The 11,894-nt window shown below is 61.0% G+C and overlaps 1 protein-coding gene across 1 annotated transcript in view; it reads left to right on the forward strand.

Annotated features, from left to right (window-relative positions):
- The window catches only part of RAMP1 (receptor activity modifying protein 1), a 34,231-nt gene that overhangs the window by 4,083 nt on the left and 18,254 nt on the right, over positions 1–11,894 (forward strand). The window contains exon 2 of the mRNA XM_039861565.1: positions 8,568–8,706. Coding sequence (XP_039717499.1) covers positions 8,568–8,706 — 139 coding nt within the window. The remainder of the gene's footprint in view (positions 1–8,567; positions 8,707–11,894) is intronic.

The raw sequence follows: 11,894 nt of genomic DNA on the forward strand, positions 1-11,894 counted from the left end.
AGCCTCCCTCCACCTTGTGGGTCGCCAAGTCAGCCCCTCCCGTCAGCAGCTCCTGCTGAGCGGGGAGTTTGCTGGAAGCCAAGGGACAAGGAAGCAGCGACCGGGCCTGGGCAGGGCCCGGCCCCTGCTCCCTGAGGCCCTGCGCCCCCATGCCACAGGGCTCAGCAGGAGCGGTTCCTCTGAGCCACACCTCACCGGGGGAAGGGGTCCAATGGCAGCACATTACCCAAGCAAAGAACTGGACAATGACGCCCGCTCCTGCTAGTCATCGACTGGAATAAAAGCAGTTCGCATATGACAGAGCAAAACCCCACGTCACCAGGGAGGAGACCTAGAAAGCACAGTCGCTGAAATGGAAACTTGGTGACACTAATCTAGGCTTGGCTCTCTCCGCTTCTGTGTTTACTGCCTCTAGACCAGTGGTCCCCAACCTTTGTGGCACCGAGGACGGTGCTCCTATGAGAACCTAACACCTAATGATCTGAGGCGGAGCTGAGGAGGTGATGCTGGCGCTGGGAAGTGGCCGCTGACACAGACAGATGGAACTTCCTTGCTTGCTGCCACTCACCTCCTGCTGTGCGGCCCGGTCCTGAACCACAGACTGGTCCCAGGGGGTTGGGGAGGGCTGCTGCTGGGTAGATGATAGATAAGATGCCTGAGGTGTGGGCGAGGGGCCTGGGGTGTGGGCCAGGGCAGAGGAGCGGGGAGGAAGGAGGGGGGACTCCTGAGAGCTCCAGAGGCCAGATGAAGGACGAACGGGTGCTCCTGGGCTCCGGAAGTGGGGAGGTGGTGTGGGGGGTCAAGGAGCTGGAGCCCCCCAGCAGGGGCCTTGAGAAAACTCTGCCCCCCATCAAATTTCTACATCAAAATTTCAGATCAACGACAACTTGTTTTAGGATAAGTATGTCTTGTGTGATACTTGGGACACACTTCTATTTTTAAACATGTTGTTTATCTGACATTCCAGTTTAACTGGGCGTTGTGTATTTCTATGCACTGAAGCTAGCCACCCTGTCCTCAGCAGCCACTTTGGTTAGATGTCCCCTTGGACACTCAGGGGACCGGGGCGGGTAGGCAGGTGTCCTCACAAGCCCAGGGCACAGAAGAGAGGTACGGCCGGCAGAGTCTGGGGAGTGAGCATCGCGTGGGATGGTCATGGGCGTGATACCATGAGACCTTCCCGACATCATAAAGACACGTGCCAGTCATCTGCAATGCCCGCTGGTTTTCCAGATGAGTGTCTGTTGGGATTTGAACGGTAATTGCACTGATTTATTGGTTGATCCAGAAGGATTAATATCAAGACCAGCTGTTCGAGAAACGGCCGTCTACCCCGGCACCCCTCCCGCCTCATCCACCTGCAGACCGCTCGTTCCGTTTCTAGGAGTCTCGTGGTTTTCTGGCCGCTGCGATGAGTGGGATGCGCTTGGGGACGTCTTCCTACCGCGGGCGGGGGATCGTCCCCAGTTTATTTCCTGGTCGTTGCTGGCATCTAGGAACGCTCTTTGGGGCTCCGTATTTTGGGATTGGCCGTGTCCCTGTACTCGGGGTCTGACAGTGCTGGCTTCTTGCTGTGTTCCTCCCTCTTGGCTTTTAGACCATCTGGAAGGACGGCACCCTTCCCATCTCCCGGTTCCCTGTGACAGCTGCGGGGGGAGGGGAGACCACGCTGCGTGGGGGGTGGCCCAGCTGCCTCCCTCCCTCCCCGCTGAGGGCGACAAACCCAAAACCTTCCATTCTCTCCTTTGGGCAAGATGCTTTTTTATTCTACTCTTGTTGTTATGATCTGAAGGAACAGTCATTTAATACCACCCGTGGCCTCCTGCCGGAGCTGAGACTCCCTCTGTGGCTGGCGGGCCCTGGGCCCGGGGAGGTGGAGCCCCAGGTAGGGAGGAGGTTTGCCACCTCTGCTCCCTGGGGTGGACGGAGTGTCGCTTAGGGCCCTGTGCGGACGTGTCAGCTGGCCGCTGTGGGTTTGAGTCTTGCCTCGTTGTCCCTTGTTCTGCATTTTCTTTGGTGGCTTCTATTAGCAGCCCTGGGTCTCCCCGGAAGAGGCCTGTGGCCTTTCCTCCCTCCTGTCTGTGCCAGGCACTTTGGACGGTGTGAATGTTCATCCCTCCAGCTGAGCGATCTTCATGTTCACGGGCAAAGCCACCTGCTCGGGCCCTTCTTGGCGGCGAAGATACTGGAGAACCTTTTCGGTGTCTTTCGTAGCTGTCGGTCCGCCTGGGTTTCCTGTTGTTTATCGCGATGTGTCGTCTCCTATTTCTGTGTGAATCCATCCACTTTATCCAACATGTCATCATGTAGATGACTGTTTTTCTAATCCCCTCCGTGTCTGTGCACACTCGCCCTTTCTTGGTCCGGTTTTATGAATTGGCATTTTCATGTTGTTTCTTGGTCAGAAATGAAAGGTAGTTTATGTCTGTGAATTGTCTTTTCCCCGCATAGAACCAGCGTTTCCCTGGAATGCCGAGGCCTTTCGTTCCCGTTCTTGGCTGGGAGTCAGACTTGCCTGCTCGGTCCTCTGCTGCTCATCCTGGCCGTGTCCCCTGAGTTTATTCCTGCCTGGCGGCCGTCGCTGAGGTTGTCTGGGTTGTCAGTGTGGGGCTGTGACAGCTGCCGAAAGCCCACACTGCTTTTGTGAGGCTGGCAGTCTTCTCTGGTGGCGTTTCTGTGGGCTCAGCGCCGGGGGAAGTGGAGGCAGAAGTCCCGCATAGCCCCCGCCGGCCACATCTGCGTGGCGAGTTCTCATAATGGAACCCCGCTTAATCCCAGCCATTGCTTTTTTAATGATCATAAAATACACGTATCATAAAACTTACCAACTTAACCATTTCAAGTGCACAGTTCAGCGGCATGAACACATTTACATTGTTCTGCAGCCACCACCTCTGCCCTCTCTAGAACCTTCTCCTCTTCCCAAACCGTAGCTCAACCCATGGGACACAAACTGCCCACCCACCACCCAGCCCCTGGCACCCGCCTTGCTGCCTGTCTCTGTGGTTCACCTGCTACAAGTGCCTCGTATGAGTGGGATCGTGCGTGTTTGTCTTTTGTGACTGGTGTGTTCCACTCGGCACAGTGTCCTCAGGGGTCACCCATGTCGTGGCATGTGATGGGATTTCCTTTTTCAAGGCTGAGTTCTGTTCCACTGTGGATGGACCACATCTGTGTGTCCATCTGTCGGTGGGCGCTCGGGCTGTTCCTGTCTTTTGACCGCTGAGTGATGCCACTGTGACCGTGGGCGGTGTCTTCATGAGGCCCGCTTTCAGTTCTCTGTGTGTAGACCGGACGTGGGACCGCTGGATCATGCGATGATCCTGAGTTTAGTTTCGGAGGCCCTGCCACCCTGTTCCCTCTGCAGCTGCACCACGGGGCGCTCCCCGCGCCGAGCATGGGGCCCCGCCTTCTCCACGCCCTGCGTCACTTAACTCCCTGTGACAGGGGCCGTCCTGAGAGGTGTGGGGCACCCACGTCGCTTTTCAGGCGGGCTTTGACTTTGTCGGGGGCGATATCGTGGTCGATCATCTTTCAGTCTTATGTCGCCCGGCCCCACTGCCCGCCTTTTGGATGTCACTCGTTTTCGACCTGACTTAGCGTCCCATTTTCTTATGGATTCAGGGGACACAGTAACAGGTCCCCACATCCAGCACAGAGCAGGCACTTCAGCTAGAGGAGGGACAGACGGACACAGACTCTCTGGGCCAGAGCAAGGACATAGGGGACCAGAACCGCAGCTTGACCAGGAGGATCAAATCAGGTGGCACCTGGGAAACCTGCTTGGCACAGCCTTCGCTGGAGCAAATACGCCTCACGGGGGCGTGAAAGACCACTCCCCTCTTCTCTCGGCCCCTGACCGGGTGCCCGGAGGGTGGCGGAGGGCAGGAATGCCTCTTGCCAGCGACAGAGCTTCTTGGGGGCGGGAGGGGCAGGACCTCCCGCAGAGGGCCAGAACCAGAACAGAACAGAAGCGCAGGACACTAAGCTGGGGAGAGGGAAGCGTCCTGGGGAGGGGCTTTGGCTCTAGAGGATGGTCAGCTGGTCAGCGTGACAGAGAGAGACCACGGGGGCGAGACGCCCGGGGACCACGTAGGGGATGCTGGGACAGGCCGCGGCAGCCCACACAGGGCCTGCCGCAGGGGCCTCGGGCCCAGTGAGCATGGCACATGGTGATCCGACGGCCGGGTCAGGAGAATCAGGCAGCGGGCGGCAGGAGCGGCCCTCGGGGCTGCGCCCTTCACCTCTGGAAAGGTCCCTCCAGACCCTCCTGGTCCCACACCTGTCGCGCGGGTGCCTGGCCCGTGCTCCTCCAGTCGCTGCCCAGCGAAGTATTTGTTCCCCACCTGTGCCCCGCACTGCATAGCGCTCTGCAGAAAGGGGACCTACCTCTTCAACAGGGGAGAGCGAAGTTTTCTTTATAAAATCAAGAAGGTCCCTCCTCTGATGGCATCGCGTGTCCCTTAAGGACACCAGTGGTTGCAGGGAGCGCGATGGCCTCGGGTCTGCCGTGCCTGCCACCCTCGCTGTCTCCCCATATATTCAGAGGTGCACGTGCCAGGAATTGCCTCCAGCTCCACGTCCCTGAGCTGTGCGACTCCGGGCAGGTCGCTTAACCTCTCTGGGCCCCACTGTCCCATGTGTCAAATGAGAGACGAGGAATACCGTAGGGGGTATTTGTGCGGATTAAGTAGGCGAATGCCTGAAGAAGGCTTAGGACAGGGCCTGGCCGTGCGAATCGGTTGTCACCGCCCGGGACCGGGCTTTCCCGGCACGTGGCCATGGGCGGGGAAGCAGCGAGTCTTCTGGACGTGGCGTGTGACCGATCTAGATCCTGATCTACGTTCTGTCCACTTGTACCCAACTTGCTTCCGAAAAGAGTGAGGTGGTGGCTATTGACAGAGATACAAGTGTCGAAGGTACCGAAACGTGACCACTGCGGGAAGACGGGGTGCACAGAGCGCCTCACAGGGGAGGAGCGAACCAGCTCAGAGACCGGGGTGCGGCACCAGAGGCCCGAACCGCTCTGAGCTTCTCGAAGCCAGAGGAGACCCAGGAGGTTTGCCGTCAGCGGCCAGAAGTGGGGCATCCCCCAGCACATTTGCTCCTTCAGTGAGGGTGCCGTCAGCCCCTAAATTTCACCAGAAGCCTGCTGAGCGCCAAGGCCGTGTGGGGCTGAGGCGTGGGCTCGGGGTCCACAGCCAGCTGGCGAAGGGTTTTCCTGGCCGTGACCACGTGGCATGATGAATACCGCCAGCGAGTCACGCGCCGTGCCGGCCGGAGGAGGCGACGGGCCACGCGGCCTGGACGGCTGAGGAGTTCGTGCTGGACGCACGTCGTTTTTCTTTCCCGTTTGCTGTGGTTTGGGTTTTGGTTTTCTGTTTTTGGAATAGGCAGAGGGAGGCCCAGGGCGATGTGTTCGAACCGAGCTCTGTTTACGTCATTCCAGGGCCCCCCAGGCACAGGCAGCCGGGTAGCTTCCTGGGGGTTCGGCTCCCGAACCAGGGGAGTCTCGGGAGCGGGTGGTTCTCGCTCTGCTGGCCCGGAGCTGCAAGAACCTGCAGAGTCGGGGCTTCCAACGGCCCGCAGAGCAACCGCCGCCCGGAACACAGAGATGCCATCTAACCAACGACATGTTTCAAGCCTGTGGAAAACACAGCGAGCAAGTCAGAAGATGCCGATCCCTCGCAGCGACACCCCGCAGCGACACCCCGCCGTGGACACGCCCTTCGTTTTCAAAAAGCTTCAGTGAGGTCTGCTTGACAGAGTGACTGAATGTACACAACGGGTACAGGTCGGAAGGCCCCGACCCACGTGGACCCCCGTGGGACTCAGGACAGTGCCATCTGTATCTACCTCCGAAAGCGCCCTCCTGCCCGGCCGGCCCCTGGGGTCAGAGGCCCCGAGCGTCCTGTGAGTTGCCGAGGGAGGCTCACCCTGAAACCCCACAGGGGTGGACCCCTCTTTTTGAGGTTCCCTTTTCTCAGATCAAGAAACTGTGGCCGGTGAGGGGAAGGGGCAGCCCGAGCCCCGAGCCCCGTGAGGCCTCCTCTGTGCCTGGCCAGCAAGGTCGGGGTGTGGGGGGTCCCTGGAGGCACGAGAGCCCTCGGCCCCCCAGCTCTCGGGCCTCCCTGGGGGCTCCGTTTCAGCCCCCAGCCCCCACCTCATCCCAGCCTCCCCCCAGCTCGGGAGGGTGACAATTTGGGGTCCGTGCTTCTCTCTCTGTGACTGGGTGGGCTGTCCTGCCAGGGGTGCAGGCCCAGACCAGGGGTGGCCTAAGATGACAGCCATCGGTCCTGGCTCTCATCTCCTAGATTCAGCCACGCTGTGGCCCTGTCTGTCTGTTGCCATCACTGTGCCCGAGAGACCCTACGGCCTCCGGGCTGCTGCCATTCACCCTCCATCCAGGGGCCATTCCCGCTGTGGGGGGAGGGAGCCGTTTCTCCGAACCGCTTCCCGAGGCAGCGCAGACGGCGGGGGCCCCTGCCCCGACACGCTGTCACACGCCGTCACACGCCATCACACGGGGAGGAACGCGTCCGCCCCGCCCGGCCGTTTGAAGATGAGTGATGGATGATTCAGTTTGCGGTCACACAGGAGTAGAACCCAAACAGCTGGTTTTCAAACTGTCATCTTGTCTCTCTTTCCAGTGAAAGAAGCCACATCTGGCTGATGGAAGAAAAGTCTGTGTCTTGCTCCTGCTCACAAACGGGGCACGGTTCCCAGCCCCCCGCCCCCGCCCGCGCCCCCGCTGACAGAGAAAGGCTGAGCTATGCTCCCCAAGGGAGGAAGGAAAGCGGGGTCTCCATCCCCACAGAGCAGGGGTCCTGCCCTTGGTGGGCAGAGGGGGCTTAGAGAGCCGGGTGAGAGATGCAGCACTGAGCGGGGCCAGGCCAGAGCCAGGCCAGGGTCAGGGCAGGGGCCAGTCCTGCTCCCGCACGGCCGGCGGGGTGGGGCCGGCGGCCTGCTGTGTGGCCCCCCCGAGGACGAGGACTCAGGAGATACCTGCATACGCGGGGGCCACCGCGCAGGAGGACTGTGGACTGGGAATGTCCCCTCAGAGCTGCTGCACCGGCACCCCCCGCTGCGGACGGCGGCGGTGCGCCTGGGCCTGGCCCTGCTGGGCGGTCGGTGGCCTCTGTGCCCTGGTCCTCCGGTGGCTGGGAGCCACCAGCGTCCTTGTCACATTTTCCCCAGCATCGTGTCCACCCCAACGGGTTTCTCTGCAGCTGAGGGCCCACCCCAAGATGAGCCTTCATCACCCCAAAACCGACCCTTCCAGAACGGGAGGCGAGCCCGCCAAGCTTCCTGTCCCTCCTCGGCCGGCCCAAGGCAGCGACTCGCCCCCACGCAGTGTCCACTGATAAAGCTGCCGTCACCGGTCCCTGACTTGACGGATATTAATGTGCAGAGGTGCTGGGGGGTCCACACGTGTGTCAGATGAGGGGGTGACAGGCGGCAACACAGCTCTCAGAGAAGGAAAGACTTTCTGCCGCCTAAGTGACACGCGGAGGAAGTGGGCTGGGCGGTGTGTTTGGGGCGGCCGGGACCTCGGGCGAGGAGGCGGGAGGAGGGCGGCGGGATCGGGGCCCGGGCTTTGCAGGGAAAGGCACCCTGTAGGGGACGGAGGTGCCGGGAGCCATGGGGACCGTGGGGGGCGCACGACCCTCGGATGAGGCCGAAGGGCAGCTTGAGTTCCTCCCCAGACGGAGCCTCGGCGCTGCCCCCGTCCCACAGGTGGGCTTCCTTGGGGCGTCTGGGTGGGGCAGGTGTCCCCGCCACTGGGCCGGGGCCAGCACAGCCTGGGGGCGGCGGGTGAGCCGGCGGGCGGCCCTGAACAGCCCGTGGAGGGCACCTGCCCCGACCTGCCCCACAGACAGGCTGAGCAAGCAGGGGGCGGGGGGCTGCAGTGAAGAGACGGCCCAGGAGGAGTCCCCGCCCGCCTGCCCCGCGTCCGCCGGCGCCAGCGCAGGCTCCGGGCGACGGCGAATTTCGATTTGCGCAGCGCGTGCTAAGCCCACAGCTGCTCGGTTTGGGTCGTGTGTCTATCATGGTGGGGGGTGGAACGCGCCGCGTCCCAGGGCGTCAGCTCGGTCCGTGACTGGCAGGTGTCCGGCACGGGGGGGTGAGCCCGGCCCCAGGTGCCCTGTCCTGCTGCCCCCGGGGTGGCGGTGACTCCTGCTCCTCACCCGGGGCCAGGGGCCTGGTGGCATCGAGGTGAGGAGCCTGGGCTTGGTCCCAGTGAGTCTTTCTCATGGCCTCAGTTTCCACGTCTGTGAGGTGGAGGTGGGAACACGTCGGGTCGGGTGAGGACGAAACGGCGCGTGCCTATCCGGCCCTGTGCCTGGTGCCACCATGCCGCACGCTCTCGCTGCAAGGGACGGTCTCTACCAGCAAAGGGGGTGGCGGGGTGTGGCCCTCATCCAGGTGCTCACAGACCCGGGGCAGCAACCAGGCGGCTCTGGACGGGAGCGCCTCCCTGACGGATGTGTTGGCTGGAGAGCCCAGCACGGGGCGGGCGGGCAGCGAGGCCAGAGGGTGACAGTCCCCACACGCTGTCATTGCAGTGCATCTCCCCTTCGTGGCCACCGCCTGCCAGGACGCCGACCACGGTGCCCTCCTCCAGGAGCTCTGCCTCTCCCAGTTCAGGGTGGACATGGAGGCCATCGAGAGGACGCTGTGGTGTGACTGGAACACGACCATCGAGTGAGTCCCGTGTGTCCCCTGATGGGAGGGACATGGCTGGGGGGAGGGGGCCTTGGGGCCGCAGAGCCCAGATTCCACTCGAGGCCACGGTGAGGGGTTCTTCACCACAGCCCAGGGTGACGGGACGTGGCCATGGGCGGGGGAGAGGTTGAGAGGGATGAGGGCCCAGTGACAGGTGCGTGGGGACAGTGAGGGGCAGGAGGAGGTGTATTTGTGGCGACCAGGGGTCTGGTACAGGAGTCCTTGAGTCGGCAAGAGATAGAGGGTCTCGTCTGAGCCACGTCCAGTCTGAGGTGCCTGTAGCCAATCCAGGAGCAGGGGTCTGGGGACTGAGGCGAGCCCGGCCTCGTGCCCAGAGGCCTCAGGTGGCCGAGTCTCTGTGACAGGAGCCCCAGCTTGCAGGGGTGTCCCCGCTGGTTCACTTGGTCCCGTGGTCAGGCCGAGGCTGTCCTTCCCGCCATGTCCGGGGCTCAGAGCTTCTTTGCACTTGGGTTTTTTTTCACTTAAGTGCGTCCTGTAGACAGACCCTATCAGTGAGCAGAAGGCCTGCTCGCCCCTTTCCCCCGCTGGGGGCGCCCCGCCATGCTTCGTTTTTACCCGCTTACCTAGGGAGGGGCATCGAGATTTTTCCAGTACCTTCCACTTTCAGGCAGTGTCAAGTGAATGGCCTTGTGCACGTGCATTTTCACGTTGTTGGAGCTGCATCCTTCAGGTAGAGTCTTGGAAGTTGGGGTTGCTGGGTCAGCGGTGAGAGAGCAGGTCATTCATTACGTCCACCACTTTCCCTCCAGAAGGGGGTTCCTCCCCATCAGCGTGGGGGGCGGGGGGGGCATTTCGCCACAGCCTCGCCTACAGACTGCGTTTTCCACAGTTTTGAATATTCATCATCTGATAAAGGAGAAATGGGGTCTCGGGGTGTGTTAATTTGCATCTCTCTAATTATGAGTGAATCTGAGCACCTTTCATATGTTTAAGGGCCATTCTTACAGCTTTTTTCAGAATCGTTTTTTCCTGTCTTTTCCCGTTTCGTCAGTTTTCTGGCCCTTTGGAAAGTGTTCTTGGTGTCGGAGGAGACGTTAGGCCTTTGTCTCCTGGTTGGCCCATTGTCTTTCCACGGTTTCTGGTGTTTCTGTTGGGTGTCTTTTTTTCCGTGTGGTCACACGCCTCGGTCACTCATCAGCTCTGGATGTGAGTCATGGTCGGAGAGTCTTTCTCTACAATACACCCAGGTTCAAGAGGGTCCCGCCTCGTTTTCCTCGCGAGCTCGTATGATTGGAGTGGCACATCTCAACCCCCGGTCTCTCTGGAGTTTATTGTGGTGCATGGTGTGAACTGTGAAGCGAATTTTATCTTTTTCCAGTTGCTCTGCCCAGTCGTCCTGTTTATGAAAAGCCCATCTCGCCCCCAGCCCCAGCGATTCGAGATGCCATCTTCGGCCTGTACTAATCTTTCTCGTGCTCTTTGCTCTCTGTAAACTGTCTCTTTCTCAGACCTTCCCCATCCTACCTACCTGCATCTACCACATTACTGTCCCCGCCAGAACCAGCAATGGGTCCCCACCGCCTGCGGAATGTTCACTCAGCGATCGCTTACCTCACTCTGCGAGAGTTAGTTGGTGAGCATTTATTGAGCACTCACTGTGTGCTGGACACAAGCACTTAACGTATATTACCTCGCTTAAATAAGCAGCAACCCAGGAGGAAGTAGAATTATTTTAACCCCCGCTTTATCTGCTCAAGGTCACAGCTGGTACAGTCTCTTTGAGTCCAAAGTCCCAGCTTTTGACACTCCTTGGAGGCACAAGCTGGCCTGCTGATGTCCATTTGCATTGGGATACCAAGCCTGGCTGGTGCTCGGCTTTCCAGGGTCTAGGGGTCTCAGGGTGGACACGCTGGTCCAAATGACTGGGCAGAAGGAAAGGAAGAGAAGGAGCAGAAAGAAGGGTAGGCACAGCGAAGGGTGGCGGGGCCCTGCGTGCAGACAGGAGGGCCCTGGATGCTGGGGGACAGCGTCCAGCAGGGAAGCAGGGCCCTGAGGCGAGGGATGGACAGGCAGAGAGCCAGACAGCCGCGGCCAGAGGACCACGGGCCAGGAGGCAGCTGACTGTGCAGGCTCCGGGAAAGACCCCTCCCCGGGCCAAGTGTGGTTACGTCTGCTGCGGGGCGAAGGCGGCGGCCGAGTGAGCAGAACTGGGCAGTCGTTGGAGTCTGGGGTCCAGGGCCAGACTGAAGGTGAGGGCAGGGAACTCCAGAGGCCAGAGCCGCCCAGCGCCCGCCACCTGAGCTCATGGCTGTCCCAGGGGGCTCTGGAGAGGCTGGAGGGAAGCTTAACAGGTGGTGCGTCAGAAGAGACTCACCTTCCCCCTAAGCGACAGGGACAGATGTGAGCGAGGCAGCCTTCCGCAGGATGCGCACTCGGGAAGAGATGGGGAGAAGACCCAGCGGGGGCGCGGGGGCTCTCTGGTCCCCCGACTTGCAGTTCCAGCTCCCATGTGGAACCAGACGTGGGGGGAGGGGTGTGGCAGCCCTGCCTCACTCAGGACGCTGCGGGGGTGCGCAGTTCTTCCCACGGTACTTCTGAGCAGCTCTGAGCGCACCTCAGAGACAGAGGTTCCTCACGTGGGCGCAAAGGGCCGTGAAGCATTCGAGCCACGTCCCAAAAAAGGGACAGCGGACACTCCTGAGTGGCCCGCGTGGGATTTGCTGGCTCTGGCACCTCAAGGTCTGCTGTAGTCAGCGCTCAGCCCGTGAGCGCAGCCGCCCAGCGTGGCTCTGCGGTTTAACCGGCGGAGGCTCTCCAGCTGGCCCGACCCAACCCCGGTCCCCTGGCCCGCGCCCCCGCCCCCTGGACCGCAGCCCGACCCCATCATGAAACTGGCTCCAAGTTTGCTCCTGAGTCCCTCCGCGTTGGGGAATGCCGCAGGTGCCTCCGCGTCCACCGGCGTCTGACCTGTCGCAGCACCTGTCCGTGGGGGGCAGACGGGCGCGGCAGGGTGGGGCCCCTCTGTGCACCAGGCCACGTCCATCCTGCTCCGGATCAGCTCATTAAACTGCAGCCCTGGTTTGCTAATGGACATTTAACGTAGTTTAACGTATTAACTAGGGACCTAATCTAGTTTGGGGAGCTGCAGGGAACAGGAGAAAATGTGTCACCGGAAATGCTCCTTTCCTGAGACCTTCCTGCGAGTG

Source organism: Pteropus medius, unplaced genomic scaffold, assembly GCF_902729225.1.
Source record: "Pteropus medius unplaced genomic scaffold, Ma_sr-lr_union100, whole genome shotgun sequence".
Lineage (NCBI taxonomy): Eukaryota > Metazoa > Chordata > Mammalia > Chiroptera > Pteropodidae > Pteropus > Pteropus medius.